At 36.8% G+C, this 20,883-nt stretch overlaps 1 protein-coding gene across 1 annotated transcript; it reads left to right on the top strand.

Annotated features, from left to right (window-relative positions):
- Positions 1 to 906: 906 nt before the first annotated feature.
- On the top strand, positions 907 to 20,558 carry HNF4G (hepatocyte nuclear factor 4 gamma; the record flags this gene model as incomplete). Its single annotated transcript, XM_082326544.1, has 10 exons — positions 907 to 1,024; positions 3,788 to 3,956; positions 5,560 to 5,654; positions 10,257 to 10,363; positions 14,514 to 14,669; positions 16,677 to 16,764; positions 18,873 to 19,025; positions 19,206 to 19,442; positions 19,922 to 20,044; positions 20,440 to 20,558. The coding sequence occupies 10 exons, from the start codon at positions 907 to 909 to the stop codon at positions 20,556 to 20,558; spliced, it is 1,365 nt and encodes a 454-aa protein (XP_082182670.1).
- Positions 20,559 to 20,883: the final 325 nt, after the last annotated feature.

The following is a 20,883-nucleotide window of genomic DNA, read 5'->3' as shown; positions in this document are numbered from 1 at the left end:
AGCAAATACAACAGATTCTGCTACTGAAGAAACTTTTCAAAATGAACCATCAGATAGTATAAAATTATTCCATCTTCTGATGTGTACCAACTGATGAGCAGTGGAACTGCCCAGAGATTCTTCTTTTCAGAGGTGAATGATTTTTTTTCCCTGTGCATCTGAACAGTGCTTGAAAACAACATGCTGCCATCACATCTTGTGTGAAGAAGAACTGGAGCAGGAAGCCACCTTCTGAGAGTAAGCAAGGTCTGCTGCCTAGAGCCATTGCAGAAACACAGTATGTCATGGAGGGGATCTATAAAGTGGCCTTTATTGCTGCAGAGCTTGTGTTGCTTGAGGCCTTGGTTAAGCGTGCCTACACAGCTAGCTCATTGCCGCTGTTAAAGAACGCTAACAGTTGTAAAAATGGGAGGTTTTGCAGCTGTCTTTTAAAATAAGATATGATGATGGATGTTTTGGGTATGAGGATAGTCCATAATCATATCACACTTCCTTATTGTTCTGAAGAGAGAGAGCAAAATGGCATATGAACCTACAGTCTCGTTACATAGAACCAGAGTGGTTTGTTTAGGATGGTTTATACCACACATTGACAACAAAATGTATAGCAGAGCATAGGAGATCGGAAGCTTCCTGCACGTCCTTGGGTTCACTCAAGAACTGGAACCAATACAACTCCTGATAAGATTATTCCATAAAGCATTCCATGATTATCAGAAGAGTTACACTGTATCATAAAAGAAAAAAAAAAAACAGGTAGAATATAGCATGCAGAAGCAGTTTTGCAGCTCCTCCCATTGCAGCACGTAAGTGACAGAGTTATAGTTAACTTTGGATTATCAATCACTGTGAAACAGAATGGGAAGGTTGTACATTTGAGCAGCTTTTTCACTGGTTTTGCATTCAATGATGAGGCTCTCGGAACCAATACTAGACATGGAAATGGCAAACTACAGTGAAGTTTTAGATCCGACGTATACAGCACTGGAGTTCGAAACTATGCAGATTCTGTATAATGGCAACGGTGAGTTCTGCTCCATGATGCAAAATCAAGCCAGTTAAGAGAAAAAGTGAAGTTTAGTAATGCTATAAGGTGTTAGCTAAATGTTTTATTCATGGAGCATTTGGGGGTTGTTTTCAAACTACAAATCTGCTCTTTTACACTTCATCACTAACTCTAAGTTAATAACATTATAATTCTTTAACATTAAGGAAAAGAAAAGAGAGGTTATATGTAATAAAGTAACTAAACTGTACTGTCACCAGTCAGTTAATCAAAGGAAGAAAATGGTGTATTCAGCAGTTGTTTTATTTACTGTAAGACAAATGAATAACTAGTATTGACAGTTTGGACATGAAAGTATATTTCATATATAACATTCGGAAGGACAGGACAAAATTATCCAGAGGCTTAAGAAAAAAATAGCTACTATTTCTTGATGACTTGTTTCTAATTGTTGGACTAATATTTTATTTATTTAAATGTTAAGCTAGCCTTTCTAGGTATGTGTATATATGAACTAGAGTGATTTTTTTAAAAAATCATATTGGTTTTCTAGAGGCTAAAGTTTAACTGAGAAAAAACATTTGTGTTTGGCTAATGTAACACTTCTTAACTTTAGGTGGAATTTTTAATGCAATAAATTTTTGAGAAATTGTATCAATGTTATGCTTGAAATAGGAAGCACACCATTTCATTCTGCCATCATTGAGTGCTGACAAAAAAAAAAAAAGGAAATGTCAGTCTATTAAAGTGAACAAAAGTATCAGGCAAATTAAACTACTCTAAAATGGCTTTCCAAATCTTCTAATATACTTCAAAAATTGTTCTATTGTATCATAAAGTATAATTCGTAGATCTGTTGTAGTATGTATTTTTAAAAGGCAGACCAAATATTTAGTGATTTGCAGGAAAAATACTTAGCACCTGCGTTTCCACATATTCCTACCTTATAGAACCTAAGTTAGTTAATTTTTATTGTTGGGCTCGAAGTTTTATCTGAATTTCTGATGTTGCTTTACAGCAAGCTTAGTAAACAGAAAGGTAGATCTTGTTATTGACTTAGGAAAAAAACCCCCGACATTTATGCCCTAAGTGATTTTGAAGCTATCAACAATGATTATGTAACTTTTAGATGATTTCTCTACTTTTTGTTCTAATACGGGTGATTTCATTGGTCCTTTGTTTTTTGCTGAATAGCACCCTTGTAGATCTGTTAATGTTACATAAAATGGGAAAGCAGATTAGGAAGGTTATGCTGTGTTGCATTATGGGTTGGTCATAGAGCTAGTTAAATTATTCACTGTAAGTTATTAGTTTGATAATTATTATTTATTGGGTATAGCCTTTTTCTGTTTAGAGCTTGCTTTGAGTTTAGCCTAGGTATTTTCTTACAGAATTTATAAAAACATTGTCTTGTAGCTACAGTGCTAGTCTGGAACTGAAAGTTGCCTGTTATGAACCTTCCTATGTTTCTTTTCTAGCTGTCTAAATTAATTAGAAACATTCAGAGGATTTTAACAAGCCACATGCCGGCAGATTATGCAATTCTGTTGAAATTGAAGAATTTTGCAAAATCAGGTCAATTTCCCAGACATTTTGTTTCAGAATAATACCAAGGAAAATAAGTATATCCTTATATATATATATACACAACTTATATTGCTATGAAATATTTCATCATTAAATTTAAATATTGTATTTTTAATTACTCGGCTGTATCATTATGATACAAAATTACAAAGCTCCAAAAGAAAGGTTTTATATTTTTCTAGCTAAAGTAATTCTGTAACTCATTTTTAAAAATATTTAAAAAAATGTTTTAAAAACATTTCAAAAATATTTTTCCAATAATATGTATCAAAATTAACAGTTTTACTTTTTGACCTCTCCACTGTTCATGAACATGAGTTCATGACTTTTGAGTTACATGACTTTTGAATGCATGTTTCACTACCTAATTAATGTGGCACTCTTTCTTCTCCCTGACTGAACAACTACAAATGTTTAGGGCATATTGCAAACAGCTTTCCTTTCATAAAACAAGAAGCATAACAGAAAAAGCTTTTTGCAATTATTTCTCTGAACACGTCTGTTAAAAATTGTGACTCAAAGAAGAATAAATATATCTGGTTGGATTTCAGGTGAATTTCTTCAGTAGTGTTTACCATGTTCAATGACTAATTGTTAATCATGTAGCTAATGTTCTCTTGTGCAAGTAAAGTCTGCACCAATGTTCCTTTGGAAAATTTGTTCAAGGAAATAACACTTAGACAGTCCTCTCAGCATGCATTTTTTTTTCATTAAGTATTATGCAAAAATTGTCTTGTCTTTTTTTTTTTTTTATGTCATGTATGCAGTTGTATCTTTGTATGACAGTTGCCAGTTATTGCCAGCTCCTATGAGAACTGATATATGAGATCTTTGCCAGCTAACTAGGCAACACTGCTTTGTGCCAAAGTTCCTCTTCATGTTAGTAAGAATGTATACGTAATTATACATGCAGAGTTACACTTTAATTTTTAACCCTTTCAGTTGGAAAGAGTTTAGAATAATATTATTTGTTGTTGCAAACTTCATAAATTCTATTAACACGTCTATAACTTTTTGAAAGTGTTCATCTGAATAAGAACCAGATGTACTCAGATACACTGTACTATATAAATAGTAAGTGTCAATTAAAAGAGAAAAGGCCAGAAAAAGCCTCCACTTAAGTACAAATTGTTTATGGGGTGGTTGTTGAAGGTCTTGTCCATAACTATGTATGTTGTTCTTGCGTCTCCTCAGACAGTTCAGGAGAAGCTGTCAACATGAATGCTGCTGACAACGGGGTCGGTATTCTCTGTGCAATATGTGGAGACCGAGCGACCGGAAAACATTACGGTGCTTCCAGCTGTGATGGATGCAAGGGATTCTTTAGACGCAGTATACGGAAAAATCACGTCTATACATGCAGGTATTTCAAAAGTTCATCTAGAGGCACTAAATTAATGAATTTAAGCAAAAATTACATTCAGACCTTTTCAGAACTATGTCAGGGTATTTTCAGCTTTTTCTTAAGGAATTCTAACCAGCATTTTTGATGAACATGTGGTTCATGGTATATTCTTATGATTGGAAAAAATGTCTTTTATTCAAGACTACTTGATATTACACATTCCAGATATTACATTCCAGATGTTTGTTGATACTGTTGATCTCATTACATCATTGAAGAGCTGTTTCACTCTTTTATTTATGATTACAAAGTTCATCTCCTGAAAAAAAAAAAGGAAAAGTTCTCATATTTTCACTGACAATGTGAAAAGTGTAATTCCTAACTGTTTTCTAAAAATTCTTTTCAATTTTTTTTCTTATGAAGGTAGTTTCTAAATAGAAAGTCTTAAGATTTATGAGTCTTGTTTTAAGGGCTGGACAAGCACATCTGCACATCTTCCCACTTTGTTGATACACTGCTCTTTTGAGTGACCATTTTCCCCCCTGTCAGTCTGAATGGCAATCTGGTAATTTCCGGATGTCTGGCTGCCCAGATTATCACACTGCAGGTCTGTGCACTGCAGGTCTGTCAAATTGGTCTGTGCATGCACAAGTCCATAAAATGTCAGTTTTAAACTGTGGACAGAATATATGGAAACCTCTGTGAGTTTAGACAAATCACTAAAGGAGGAAACTTTTTGTAAGAATGGCTTGTTACTGGAAATGTTTTTTGCTACACTCTTCCTTGGTTGCTTAGTACTCTTATAAGGAAATCTCTCCCTTATAGACATACCACAGTGATATAGCATAGACATACACCTAAAGTGGTGTGACAAGAGCTGATATAAGTGATTGCAAGAAGAGCTCTACGTATGTAACAAACTCGTGCACAGCAAAAAGGCAGAAGCAAACAGGGAGAGGGGGGGTGGCTCATATACAGTCCCCTTAGGCACACCTGTAGATGTTCATGAGAGCTTGGGTAAGCCTTCTTGCAGTGTCACGCTCTGTGTGTTTCCTCATGTCTTTATTTCATTGTGGTGTTAGAAAATTTTCCTCCCATCTCCTGTTTAGGTTGTCATCTGTAATGGTACAACATGTAGCTTGTTCACTGGTATCTCCCAGAAGTAAACTTTGCCAGCCAAGGGTGCTGGTTTTGCAGCTAAGGACTCCTCCATGCCAGTGATACTTGGCATTTTCCTTGATTGTCCTTTCCTTTCTCTATTTGTAGCTTTTCTTCTTTTTTTCCCTCACTGCCATTTGATGCATCCACTTACTGACATATCTCACAAATAAACCGAGGTGTAAATGATGCATATGACTCCAAATTTTTCCACATTTGCCCATTTCAATGCATATATATGTCTATAAACACACATATATTCCTGGAAATTGAGCAGGTATGAAACACCTTTCAAAACTGATTAATAAAAAATAAAATAAAATAAAACAACAGAAGAGGAAAGTCTGGGTTATAGATATTGTTCTGACAGGCCAGATTAGTTGTGTTTGTTTTTTTTTTTCTTCATAATCAGGGTGCTGCTTTATTAATGCTTTATACATTTACCTTTTCTTGTCTCTGATAGATTCAATCGGCAATGTATTGTTGACAAGGACAAAAGGAATCAATGCAGATATTGTCGTTTAAAAAAGTGTTTTCGAGCAGGAATGAAAAAAGAAGGTAATAAAATCATTTATTATTTGATATACAAAGAGAAATAATCTGAATTAGTTTTAAAATGTAATAAAAATTCTAAAAAACTCCAGCAGAATAATTCAATGGAAAGTCTGCTATAATGCCTCCATGATGGAGAAATGCTTTTATATTGAGCTGAAATATTTATCATCTAATTTTCAGGCAGGTAAGCAGTTCTAACTAACATTAGCAAATCTATGGATTTAAAGTAAATTTGCAACTGTTTAATCCATGAATCCTGCCACCTAAATTCATTGATTTCTAAGTGTTGAGCCATATCTTGGAAAAGTTCAAAGTGTGAGATTTTAATTTTTACCAAATTTGAGTGATAAAATCACAGAATCACAGAATCACAGAATGGGTGGGGTTGGATGGGACCTCTGGAGACCATCTAGTCCAACCCCCCTGCTAAAGGAGGTTCACCTAGAGAGGTTGCACAGGATTGCATCCAGGCGGGTTTTGAATATCTCTAGAGACTCTACAACCTCTCTGGGCAGCCTGTTCCAGTGCTGTGTCACCCTCAAAGTAAAGAAGTTTTTCCTCATATTCAGATGCAACTTCCTGCATTTCAGTTTGTGCCCATTGACCCTTATCCTGTCGCTGGGCACCACTGAAAAGTCTGGCCCCATCCTCCTGACACCTGCCCTTAAGATATTTGTAAGTGTTGATAAGATCCCCTCTCAGTCTCTTCTTCTCGTGGCTAAACAGACCCAGCTCCCTCAGCCTTTCCTCATAAGAGAGATGCTCCAGTCCCCTAATCATCTTCGTAGCCCTTCGCTGGACTCTCTCCTGTAGTTCTTTGTCTTTCTTGAACTGGGGAGCCCAGAACTGGACATGGTACTCCAGATGTGGCCTCACCAGGGCAGAGTAGAGGGGGAGGATAACTGCCCTCGACCTGCTGGCCACACTGTTTCTAATGCACCCCAGGATACCATTGGCCTTCTTGGCCACAAGGGCACATTGCTGGCTCATGGTTAACTTGCTGTCCACCAGGACTCCCAGGTCCTTCTCTGCAGAGCTGCTTTCCAGCTGCCTTCCAGCAGGTCAACCCCTAACCTGTACTGGTGCACCTCCCTAGGTGCAGAACCCTACACTTGCCTTTGTTAAACCTCATTAGGTTCCTCTCCACCCAACTCTCTAGTCTGTCCAGGTCTCGCTGAATGGCAGCATAGCCTTCTGGTGTATCAGCTACTCCTCCCAGTTTCGTATTATCAGCAAACTTGCTGAGGGTGCGCTCTGTCCCTTCATCCAGGTCACTGATGAATAGTTGAACAGGACCGGACCCAGCACTGACCCCTAGGGAACACCACTAGCTACAGGCCCCCAACTAGATTCTGCGCTGCTGATCACAACCCTCTGAGCTCTGCCATTCAGACAGTTCTCAATCCGTCTCTACCTGGGATTTTGTTTCTACCCTACCTAAGTAATGACAGTGCCAATTTACTCGTTCTTCCCTTAAACTTAACTTTTTGAAGCTTTTAAGCCAGAAGAAGGAGTGTGAAGTTGAGTGAAAAAGTAGTGGTGAGAACAGTAGTGGTAGCTGTCAGTGGAGTGTCCACATTAATTGAAAAAAATTCTAATCTCATTAGGGCTTAATATGGGAAGATTGTTCTCTATGCATCTCACTGACAGACATAAAGAAATATGGGTGTCACAGTAATCGTCCTGTCCAAGTGGAAGGACCAAACGACCACAAAAGCAGATCAATAGCAAAAGAAAGGAAGTGGGAATATCAGAGGATTTTTGTATCAGGTTGTTGGGACTGTTGCTTCACTGTCAATTATGATGTAGAGGCAAAAGTCATCCTGATCTGGTTCAAATAAGCACTCAAAAATGGTTCTTTCATCACAAACTTTGCCACCTATGTTGTTGGGAGCATGGTGTATCTGCCTGAAGGCCAGTCTGCAATGTGAGGTGCGCAGTTCTCCTGTACTGTAACTAGTCTATAGTCTTATATATCTATCTATAGTACTGCTTTGCTAGTGATCAAGTTTTGATATGAGGTAAAATCGATTTTCTTCTTGCAGCTGGATGGGGATATTCTATACAGTGTTACACTGTGTATGTATGAAATAGGTTTGGTAGTTCTTGTGAATCTCCTTAAACACAGTTTAGCCTTTTGGAATTTGAGCCATTAAAATCAGTAACATATTGTATATATATTATCAATCTGACATGAAGAAAAGGGAAGACCTGTGTGCCTACAGCAGCCCTAAAAGTTTTGGAAAAAGCAGAGCCTCACACCTGGAATTAAAGAATAGTTTAGCTCAGAAGGGACATCTGGAAGTGATCTAGTCCAGGCTCCCATTTAAAGCAAGGCTAACTTCAGTCAGGTTGCTTGGGACCCCGTCCAGTCCCTGAGAGGGGAGATTCCACAGCCTCTCTCAGCAACTTCTTCCAGTGCTTGACCACCCTCACTGGGAAGAGTTCTTTCCTTATATCTAATTGGAACGTGTCTTACTGCAATTAGGGTAGTGTCCATTGCCTCTTGTCCTTTCACTGTGCATCTGAGAAGAATCTGGCTCCATTTTCTGTAAACTGCAGAAATTAAGATCCCCACCTCCACCTTGGTCCTCTCTTTTCTGCATAAACAAAGATGCCTCTCTGCTTCACCTTGTGCATCTTGTGGGTGTCCATAGCCCTCCGCTGGACACTGCCCAGTTTTCCAGTGTCTTTCATGTACTGGGGAGCCTAAACCAGAGAAATAATCACTTCCCTCGACATGTTAATGCAGCCCAGTGCATGGCTAGCTGTCATTGCCATGAGGTGTGCTGCTGCCTCATGTTTATGAAGTGAAGATATATCCTGCACAAAACTTTTAACCTAATTTACACCACTCTGCTTCCTCTGGTCCCACTACCTATAAAACTTCCATTTTTCATTGTGTCCAAGCCATGTTTATTCAAGGCTTCCCAGTACTAAAATAATTCAAAACACTGAACTGTAAATTTCACTGCTTGTGTGTTGTTATATACCTCTCTACACCGTCAGGGGATGTCGCATAGTGTAAGTGTAGCATAGTCTATATGATAGTTTCTCAGCTTGTTTCTAGCAAATCGCTTTCTTCAGGGTGAAGGTGAGAAAGGCTTCAGCTGGTAAAAGCTATACAAGCCCTCTTTGAGCAAATATTCCCCCTTCCTCGTGGATTCTCTGTTTAAGGCAATTTTAGCCTGAACTGACAAAAAGGCTTTAGCAAGACAGACAATTTAGTCTAATAATCCAAAATTATGCATACACAGGAGAAAATTGAAACATTTCCCTATGATTCTCAAAGTGCTCCACCAGTGACTTTCACTAGTGATTGTCAGAATAGCTTACTATTTTTCTAATAATAATCAGGACTGACCTTATTTTAATTATCTATGTAGCACTTCAGCTGCTGAGATTCAGTTAATGGTCTTTTCCCCATTCTTTTAAAAAAGGTTATATTTTTTGTTTCCTGACTACATGAACACTTGGCACTTTGTGTTTATCACTGCACAATGTTTCTTACTGTGACCTTAATAAAAGTCCCATCAGTGAGTGTCCTTGGCAAAAAGTTAGTATACCTCTGGAATAAACTATGTGCATTGTTCAGATAAACCCTGAAAACTATTCAGTGTATAGAATATTTTATTTTTTTTATTGAAGCCTTTGGTACTACTCCTAAATTCTGTAATGCAGATTGTTTCCCACAAAATAGCAAATGTATCTTTGGAAATAAAGCTGCTGCTCTTAAAAGATGATGAGATTCCTTGTGCAATAAAAAGATTTTGATCAGCACAATTCTTTTTTTCTTTTCTTTTCTCCTTGGCCTAACCTTGGACATGATCTAGGTTTTAGAAAAATCTGATTGATAGTTTTATTTTTTCTTCTTCCTTCAATTCAAAGGTAAACCTTGTGGCTTCATAAGCCTTGCATGTGCTGATTAAGGATTCCTTATCCAAAGCCCTTTCAACTGCCTTTTTTTCAGACCCCATGAGACAAAACTGACTGGCCTGAAACTTTTTTGGTGCTTTTTTTTTCCTACTTAGTTATTGTTCTGTAAACTGGCTAAGAATGCAATGTCACTGAGGAGGAGCATGAGATTTAAGTTTCAAAATTATCTTACTAGTGGATTAAGTTCATGATTCATTCCTGTTTCAGGGTTTCTCACAGGAGAGCAGGAGTAGGGCTTTCACACTTCCTCTGACTGTGACATTTTGTCAGTGGTGGTGCTGTACCTCTTGACCTGTTCAGCAGTCTGGAGATGTCCATTTCTACTATTATCATAAAGCCTCACTTATTAAATTGGTTAAAATAACAAAACAACAGCATGTGTTCAAGTTCAAAGGAAGAAAGAGATTTCACTGTAATAAAGCCAGTCACAAAAGTGCTGATAATTCAGTATCTATCCACGATTAGTTATACGTAGTCTTTACAGGCAAACAGTATACAGATAAAGACCATAAACGTGTTGTAATCCTTCTTCATCACTCAGAGCTAAAAGCACAAGGTCTTTTTTGAATGTCATACCTTTTGATTTTTATAGTTATGTAGTAAACTCCTGAAATTATATTGTGTGGCAATGTCTACAAGTTAATAAATGAGATGATTATTCTTTTCCAGCTGTACAAAATGAACGGGACAGGATAAGTACGAGAAGAAACACTTTTGATGGCTGCAACATTCCCTCTATTAGCACATTGTCACAAGCTGAGACACTCTCCCGTCAGGTACTGAGATCTACTGCAAAATTTTTTGATGACTTTGAGACCATTTTTTCTAAAGTTAAATACTTTTCAGTTTCTTATTGTATTAAATGTAGTTATTGAGATTACTTTTTTCTACTTCCAAAATGCACCCAGCTTCCTCTTCCCAATGAAAGAATGAGTAATAGAATACATTCTTAAAGCAAAGTCAATAAAAAAAATTCTACTTTGTCCAGGACAATATGTCCTAGGCACCTTTCTTAATAAAGCTTTATGGTTCTTACTGCTTTTAAATCAGTTGCTGTCTCAGGCAGCTGGTGGCATCTATCTATCCTTGAGGCTGGCTTTCCCATGAAACATTAGGGAAAAAATTGTCCAAAGCCATTACATTCAAAGGGGTGTGGACACTCATTTCCTTACATTCTTTTGAAAATCCCATTTTTAATATCCTTAGACATTATAAATAAGGCAAACAGAAGTGTTCCAACTGCAGAGCCTATTCACATCTCGCTTTTAAATTTTCTTTGTCTCATCTGAACTTCATTTTCCTTTTTTTTTTTTTTTCCTATCCAATCAATTGCTGAATGGAACAGTCTCCAGTCCTTTTCTGCACCTCAGATAAATCATAGTCATTGATTCTGCATTCTTGCACCTCTTACTAACTTACTTAGAATTTAACTGCCACCTTTATGATTTCATGCTGACTGATTTATACATCCCCAAATGTTTTGTAATCTCATCCTTTATCAGCATCTCTCTTAGGGTGGAACTGTCTGTAAAGAATTGATGCAGGAATTACTGGGTGATAGTCTTTGGCACATATTGCATGTCTGGGCAGACTAGATGAACATAATGGACCTTCTTACCTTTCATACCTATACAGTATGAAAAATATACCTATTTTTACCTCCTTAGTAATTCTTTAAACTTGCTTATTGTGCTTTTTTTGCGTTACTCCTTTAATCATTTCCAACTGGTATATGCAATTCAGAAATAAGAGCTGTCTTAAACAGAATCACGTTCTCAGCCTTTCCTGCCACAAAGTTCTTTTCAGCCAGTAGATTCCTGGCCTAAAACATCACCTTGTGTATACACACAAATTTGTTCTACTTATTATTTGGTATGTTGTAGTAGGATAGAATTGCTCCCACTATGCCAAGCATATGTGAAGATAGACTCGTGGCCTCAAAGACCAAGAGGTCACATTAACATGATGGAAAAGTAGTGTTAAAAGTCCTTGTTTTTCCCTCAATCAAATGAGTCTGTAAGATGAGTTCAGTCCTGAGGAGAGACTTGGAGGACATGGTAGTGTCACAAATCATTGGCCAAGTCCTTCAGCTGTGAAATGTGGAAGAAGGTAGCATTCATCCCTTTTAAAATGTTCATATTAAAATAGGCAAAATGAATTCTTTTGTCTCTGAAGATGCTTTATAGGGAAAAATTGTCCAAGTACAATGTTTATCCTACAGACCCAGGAGAGGCTTCCTGGATTGTGTAAATATGAAAGGGACATGCTGGACTCTCGTAGGAGTAAAGGCATGTGTCTCTGATGGTTCTCGGGACAATAGGGATATAGTGTCATATTATCACATTCATCAAGTCATTAATGGGTGCAAATTGCACAGGGAAAGGTTTCATCTCAATATAAGAAAGGAATTTTTTACAGTGAGAACAATCAATCACTGGAACAACCTTGCCAGGGATGTGGTGAAATCCCTATCACTGGAGGTTTTCAAGATGCGATTGGACAGGGTGCTAGATAATCTCATCTAGGCTCTCTTTCCCACAAAAGGTTGGATGAGATGATCTTTCGCGGTCCCTTCCAACCTGGGCTGGTCTATGATTCTATGAAGTCAATAACTCCTGTGTTGCACCCCAGAAATGAGAGGCAGGTTAAAGCAATAGAGAAATAGAAAGAGGAAAGTTGACAGCTTCATTTCCTTGTGAACAGACGCAACCCTAGGAGTTCATAATGAACTCCATGGGAGTCATCCCATGAATCCCCAGCAGAAGCTCACCAAGTAATTTCAGCACAGAGTCTATAGTTTGTCCTATAAAATGTAATTTATAAAGATGCATAGCTTTGATTAAAAGATATTAAAGGAAGGGCAATGTATTAAGTTCATGAGTCAGTAAGTCTAATGATTAAACAATCTGCCTGTTCTTTACCTTCTTGAATTAACTTCTAGTTGGTGCATGGTGGTATCTTTTTCTGGTAGATCAGAGCACCTCCTGCTATCAGAACTCTCTTCTCTGTGTAGGTACTTTTGAATCATGATCAAGACTCCTCTTACTCTTCTGGAAAAAAATGAAATATGTTGAATTTCTTTACTCTCTTTCTATATTAAAGGTTTTCTAGACTGAATCATTCTGGTAGCTTTCACCTGAATGATATTTAGCATTATCAACTTCATTTTTGTAGAACAGATACCAGAAATGGACTCATGATTACAGCAGGGATTTCACAAATGCTCTGTTTACAAAGAGACAATACCTCTAACCTTTTTCTTACATGATAGCCTTTGAATTATGTGTCTAAGAATTTTTTCACCTGCCTAGCTGCTGTATTTCCCTGAGAACTAATGTTAACTGCCATTAATATCTAAGCCATTTTCAGTGTTTTAGACTACTGAATTGTGTAGGAAGCACTGAGCTTTAGTTCAGAAGTGCAGCTCCTTTTGACGACCCGAGGATAATAGGGTTTCACCACAGATCCCAGTAAGGGGTTTAACATGGATCTGGGAATGAAGGGAATCAGGTAGGAGTAAACCTAAATAGCATCCACCGTCCTGAAATTTGTAGGTACACAGTACTGGAAGATCAAACAATTTTTTTGGGAGGGGGGGAGGATAATCAAACTACAGAATTTCTTGAGTATGGTTTCTGTAATAAAACATAAGGTGAAAGTCAGTTTCATAAGCCTGGTACAGTGGTGCGGTTTTATAGTTGTTGTGAGATCTTTTTCTTTTTTCTTTTTTGTTTTCTTTTTTCTTTTTCTTTTTCTTTTTCTTTTTCTTTTTCTTTTTCTTTTTCTTTTTCTTTTTCTTTTTCTTTTTCTTTTTCTTTTTCTTTTTCTTTTTCTTTTTCTTTTTCTTTTTCTTTTCTTTTTCTTTTTCTTTTTCTTTTCCTTTTTCTTTTTCTTTTTCTTTTTCTTTTTCTTTTTCTTTTTCTTTTTCTTTTCCTTTTCCTTTTCCTTTTCCTTTTCCTTTTCCTTTTCCTTTTTCTTTTTTCTTTTTCTTTTCTTTTTCTCTTTTCCTTTTCCTTTCTTTTCCTTTTTCTTTTTCTTTTTCTTTTTCTCTTTTCCTTTTCCTTTTCCTTTCCTTTTCCTTTTCCTTTTTATTTTCTTTTTGTTTTCTTTTTCTTTCTTTTTTTATTTTTCTTTCTCTTTTTCTTTCCTGGTATGACAGCAGCTATAAACTGACCTCTTCTCAGGCTTGGTTTTATCTTAAGTTGTCTTTCCTGCCTGGCTTAAGAGCAAGCCTGGTTTTGTTCCTTTACTTGTAAAGTCATTAAGAATTTCAGGATTTGGCTCAGTGATTATGTGAAAGTGCCCCAGCTTCAGGCCCAGAAAGATATTGCTCTCTCCTTATTTCACAGAACACTGTTCACTGCAGGTGGTCTAATGCACACTCATATCCTTTACATTTGCTCTGAAACGTCTCAGGCCTCTTCCTATACTGCTGCTTCGTCATTACAAACCATTCTCCTCCAGGCACTAAAAAACCCCTGTTTTACCTTATAAAGTTAATGATACTTATCTTTTCACTAGAAGAACATGCTACCCCTTTATCTCTCTCTTTCTTTGCCCTTAATGTTACTGCATGCCCCTATGAGCTCTTTTTTTTTCTGAAATGAAATAAATGTCAACCATTTTTAAAGGAATAAAACCTCCCACCTCCTACAAATAATAATGGCTCTGGTGTATTAAAAAATAGTATTTTGGAATGAGAAGATATTGTATCATGATATGAATAGTGTAATTTTTAACATACTGTAATACACACTGGTAATAATGAGAAATAACATTTTATAATTTACATGCAGACTAATGGTCCATATGGTCAAGGAGTATGCATGATTACTGCTGTGATTTTTTCTTAAATATGCTGTTAACCACTGAAAATGCAATTATATGAAATTTAACATTGCTAATTTTTTCTCTCACCATGGTCAGATCTCAGTCTCCAGTCCTGGTGCTAGCACTGACATAAATGTTAAGAAAATTGCTGGTATTAGTGATGTCTGTGAATCTATGAAGCAACAACTTTTGGTCCTGGTGGAATGGGCTAAATATATTCCAAGCTTCTGTGAATTACCACTGGATGACCAGGTATAAGAAGAGACCAAAGAGAGAACTTTAATTAATGTCCTGTTATTTCTGTGATATTTAAATGTTATGATTAAACACACTTTTTTTTTGTCTGATCAAATAGAGCTGGGTGCTAGACCCACCATCTTAAAATTTTGTAAAGTTTTGAAATAGCACTTTTCATTATAATATGGTTTAAGACAGTGTGTTATTTAATTTGAAGCAGGTCTTCTCTATTTGCAAAAAATAAAAGCCATTAGAATCTCGAACAAATGCCAAACATACTGATATCAATCAATAGCAAATAATCTTTCATATAATACAATGTACTAAAATTATATTGTATATAACGAATGTGGGGGAAAAAGCATCAAACCTTGAAAATTCTTAAGGGTTTTTATGACAGAGGTCTGATCTATCATCACATCTGTAATATATCCTAATATATCACTGGGTTTCAGAGTAAGTTGTGCTGGCACACTCAGAACCAGTGTCTCCATGTTGCAGTAAGCAGTTCTCTCACCGGCTGCCTGGGCAAAAGGTTAATTCATGGCTCAGGACCTCTTGATTTCAGTCCACCAAAATCTGATTCAGCTTGAAAATGACTCTGTGAAGTGGAATTGAGTGATTCCTCCTTTTTGCCTCTTTGTCTTTCAATTTTTAACAAAATCCTGCAAGGAGGGTTAGATCATCTTTGGGTTTGAGACTCAAACTGAGCTCATTCCCTCTTATACTTTTCCTCAGGAGTATGAAGGTGTTTCAGGCCACAGGAGACCCCCCAAAGTAGGAGCTTAATGGTGTCTTTGCAGACCCACAGGATATATGTGTGCACAAGCTCAACATACTGGAATAAGTTAAAAATCTGTTCATGTGAAAGATGGAGAATTTTAAATGCATTGGTTACACAAGGGCAACAAAAGCAAGCAAAAATATTGCTGTTTTTATTGTTAAGATGGCATGAAGGAAAAGAGAAGGGATCAGACCTCATTAAAAGTTCCTGTCTGTATTTAAAAAAAAAAAAAATCAGCCTAGAAAGCTAGGCTGGAAGTACCCCTGCAGTGCTTGAACAGAACATGTTGGGAAATACTAAGGAACCTTAAGTACCTTAGAAGAGTAGTGACAAAGGTATTGGAACTTAAAACAAATGCCACTTTTGCATTTGTGATAGCCTCTTTCTAAGGGGTATTGTGCATTTAGTTATAAAATAAACCATCTGGTTTTGAACAAACTATTCTTGATCTGGGAATCAGCCTAATTTACAAATTGTAGAGCAGGCCAGAGCAGATATGTTAACTTTAGTGAGAACCTGAAAAGTCTTAACACATTAAGTATTCCTAGGTGCTGTGTACCTTTACATCACTCATAAAGTATTGGCTTGGTTTCATAAGAAGAGAATTACTTGCCAAGAGAGGAGTTCCTTGAGGAAATAGAGGCCAAAGCTGGTTTCAAGCAGACATTAAAACCAAAGGAAAGTAAATAGGTGACAAAGAGTAAACTAATGACCACATTTTTAATTGCCTTCCTGGTATGAATCAGGTTTCTTCTTTGCTGCAAGTAGTGCATATTTTAGCATATCTGGCTTTGTTGGGGAAAAAGCTCTTTTAAGTGCCACATAAATTTTTCGTTCAAGGTGGGAAAAATGAAACACTGATAGTGTCGAATTTACTGTAACAGTTCATTCCAGCCCACTGCAATATTTAGTGTCAACTTAAAATTCCAGAAAAAACTTTGTTAAGGGAACAGGCACTAGGAAATAAATGCAAGTATTATATTTATAGAGAAGTATTTTGCAGAGACATATGTTTAAAATCTAGACCAAATGCTAGAAGTGACAGAGGATGACAATTTAATTATAGTGTGCTGCTAGTACAGTGTTAAATTTTTTACATTCACTTTACATTTTACATTAGAATCTTAACAGTCTTAAACATGTACCTATAGCTCACGGTAATATGCATCCTCATTTATTTTGCCTTTATTGGAACTTACTGCTTTATCTTCTAATGAGTCTGCTGTTTTTTTCTTGAGGTTGCCCTGCTAAGAGCACATGCTGGGGAACACCTGTTGCTTGGAGCAGCAAAACGGTCCATGGCATATAAGGACATTTTACTTTTAGGTAAATATCCGTTTTGTTTTAATTAATAGTGATGATGTTATAGTACATTAGCAGCCACGTAATCACTTAAGTGGGACAACTGTTCTGGCACACTCAAAGCAATGCATTCTGTGAATGCTAAATAGCTATTAACAACATAATGTCACATGCCTTGTTCCAGCAAAAGCAGGTAGACAGTTTCCTGTGAGTTAATACAGCTAAAGGTTTATTGGATACCAGAAACCACAACTTAAGGGAGTTCCTGGCAAATTGCCTCATTACATTAGCATCCTTTCTGCATCGTTGTTCCATAAAAAACCAGAACAAAATAACAACAACAAAAAAAACCCATAAAAAACCTTTGCTTAAGAGAGTATCAGACAACCTGTAGCCTATATACTCATTTCAGTTTTATGAAAATCATTTATCTGGAGCTTTCCCAAGAGCCATTCAGGGATAGCAGAGAAGACCCTACAGGCTAGGAAACTGGATAGCCTGTTCACCGCAACTCACTTTCCCAAGATCCCTCTCACTGCTGCCTTGACAGTCGGCATGTGGGCATCGTGTAAACAGCATGCCTGTTGTCCCCTGCCATGTGGGAGATGGGTGCATCCATGGCACGGTGAGGAGTCACACCTGCATAAGCATATTCTTCGTGACTTGAAATGGCTCCTTCACTGGGTTATATAAAGAGAGCATGGCTGTTAGGAAAGGGGATGTTGTCATGTGGTGGAAGTGTCTTCCCTTCATTTACACAACAGAGAGGCACGGTAATACGATAAGATGTGTGTATAAGGATGTGGCGAGGCATTTGTTAGAGTTGTTTGACACAGTACTCTGCCAGTCTGAAGTGCACCCTGCCAAAAATGGTCTCATTAAATATGTGCAGCACTTGGGCTGTTCTGTGAGAAAATGCGTAGGTCTTCTTGGACAGGATTTTTGATGTGAGGCAAGACTATGCAGAGTATGGACTCAAACTAGTTTCATCACTGGTGGTGTGGTAAAAGGGGTTTTCCACTACTTGTTCCCCTTCCTCTTTGGGCCTGCCTTTTCATAGCTCTTAATCAGTTTGAATTTATTGTTACACGTATCATTACATTACAGGGACAGGAAGGGCTTGTTGTGGAGATACTACTCTAACCAGCAATCCTTTCAAATAAAAAACTATACAAATTACCTGCTTAACCTAGTTCTTTCTCTAGATACAGTTTTACTGAAAAAAATAACAGAAATAAAAAGGAAATATTTGCAGTTTTATTGGGATTAGTAGGTAATAAGGACAAATAATGAGAAAATAATAAGCAGAAAATTATAGTCAACATTACCAACATCAGCATATATAGTGAAAGGAGAAACAATTTGAGGCTCCAAGCTTATTTCTGATATTTGGAGGTAGATATTTGTATAGCTTATGAGTCATTTTGGCATGGATCTCTTGTGATATAATCATCAGCTTTTCTTTCAAAAACTGCTTGGTCACTTCTGGAAGCTCTGTGGCTTTCCCACTGTTATCACCATTTATGTTAGATGATTTCTGGACAGAAGGTGAATTAAGATGCCATGATGGAGACTTCCCCAAAATGAAAATTTAGAATTAAAAGAGCAGGGAAAATTCATTCTTTCTATTCATTCATTCATTCTAAGATGCTGCTAAATTTTATTAGGAGTAGCAAAAGCATCTGTTAGAAACATTTCTGGTGCCTACTCTGGAAGAAGGCTTCTTTGCCTATTGACAAATCCTGATCATTCAGTTTGGGATGTATTATTTTAATGGGGGAAGATGAAATTTTAAGATCAGTTTACCATTATATTTATCTATTATGTAAAGATAAAGGCCTACTTGCTCCATGCTTGTGCATTCAAATATGGCCCTCAGTCTTGTGGACTAATCAGTAACTGTACATGTTGGCATATTTACATGCACAGATTATTTACTGGATGACAGCTGTATTTTGCACATATACTTTACTTGCAAAGAACAGTTTTGTATGATACAAAGGAGAGTTATTACTTACAAAAAATTAATTTGATGAAGCAAAATAAAAGGTGCTTTTGAAAATGGGCTACATCTAGTATGTTACATCAAAGTCTTTATATCAATACATATGTTGGTATTCTTTCTCTCTAAGGCAACAATTACATAATCCATCGCAACAGTACTGAAGTAGAGATCAGCCGAGTGGCAAATCGGATTCTAGATGAACTAGTTCGACCCTTCCAGGAAATTCAAATAGATGACAATGAATACGCTTGCTTGAAAGCGATTGTGTTTTTTGATCCAGGTACCTTTTCAAAAATATGTCTCAGAATTATTGTACACATGATTATATTGAAAGTAATTTTTGTTGATGTAGCATCTGCTCATGTTATCTAGCTGTATGGAAAAAAACAAAATGAAAAAAGTATGATGCTCCTCCCAAATCATAATCTGCCTTGACTTTAAGTTTTTGCCATTTTTTAAGATGCAAAGGGCCTGAGTAATCCAATGAAGATTAAGAACATGCGGTTCCAAGTCCAAATCAGTTTAGAGGATTATATTAATGACCGTCAGTATGACTCCCGAGGAAGATTTGGAGAACTTCTGCTTCTACTGCCTACACTCCAGAGCATCACTTGGCAAATGATTGAGCAAATACAATTGGTTAAACTATTTGGAATTGTTAAAATTGACAGTTTGCTTCAGGAAATGCTACTGGGAGGTAAGCTAACAACTTGTTAAATTTACCATTGTATTATGTTGAATTTGGCATGCTGGGACATTGAGGGAATCATGATGTAAGCGAGCACTTTGACCACTGCCTTGCTGGCTGAGCTTTGAGTCATATGATTGTTAGCCTTCTTGTCTTGGCTGCTCATCTTGTTACAGTCCTACAACCTCAGATTGTGGTGTGTACTTCTCAGTCATTGCTGGGTATCTAGACATACAACTCCCTAGGCAGATGGAAGAATCCTTACAAATACTTCATGAAATTCAATGTTAATGCAGTCAAAACAGTGGAAAATAAACACAGTGCTTAATATGGTTGAAGTCTGGTTAAATTGTTTAATGAATACCCAGAGACAATTATTCAAATAGCGAATCAAAATATTTGCTCTACAGAAATGTAATTATTGCAGTAAAAGTCGCTGGCAACAACATGCTCTTTTGAATTGATATGTGCTCGTGTTATTTTTGCAGGTACTGCTAATGATCCCAGTCATCTGCATCATCCAGTACATCCTCACTTAGCCCAAGATCCATTAACTGGCCAAACTATCCTTATAAGTTCAATGTCTGCTCCTGTACATACAGAACAGATTTGTAAGTAATTGCAAGTTAGCCTTCTGTCATAACATTTCACTGTTACAGTTAAAAATATTAATTAGAATGGTGGCCTGTCAGTGCTCATAGAGTTATTTCATCATCATTCTTAAATTAAAATAATTGTGCATTAAAAACGTATGTGTATAAACAGTGTTAAGTGAAAGACTTTGACCTGAATTTAATCTAATTTTAAAAATTCAGCACCATTCTGATGTATCATTGGTTTCACATGCACAATTTTTAATAAACTAAAAATTCTGATAATTAAAATATCCTATTTACCTAGCATGCCAAATGTAACAGAACTTCCTTTTGGGGCAGTAGTAGGTATATGTGTATGCAGAGTAGGCCAGAATATAAAAATACATAATTCTTTCTATATTCTTTTTCAGCAACTCCAGAAACTCCATTACCTTCCCCTCCTCAAGGCTCTGGGCAAGAATACAAAATGTCTACAAATCAGGCTTCAGTCATTGCACAGCAATCTATTTTGAAACAAAAACCATTGTGATAATGTTTCTCTGTCTTGCTCGTCCGTCCGTCCGTCCGTCCGTCCTTCCTTTCCTCCCTCCCTCCCTCCCTCCCTCCTTCTCTTTTATGCAGTAGATGAATTGGTATGACACTTGCACATTTAAAATCTCAGGATGATAAAGGTAATTATTTCCTCAGGAGACACTACTGTGGGTGTTTCTTAAGACACCTCATGATTTGGAAAGTAATACTCACTGTTCTGACTGCCACATACAACTGTAACTGTGGACACTGCAGTCTGACAAATATGTATAGAGATTGATATTATTTTTAGATCTTTTAACTGCACAGATTAATTTTTTATT

Source organism: Platalea leucorodia (assembly GCF_965183815.1).
Source record: "Platalea leucorodia genome assembly, chromosome: 1".
Taxonomy (NCBI): Eukaryota; Metazoa; Chordata; class Aves; order Pelecaniformes; family Threskiornithidae; genus Platalea; species Platalea leucorodia.
This window is presented reverse-complemented; position numbering and strand designations above follow the sequence as displayed.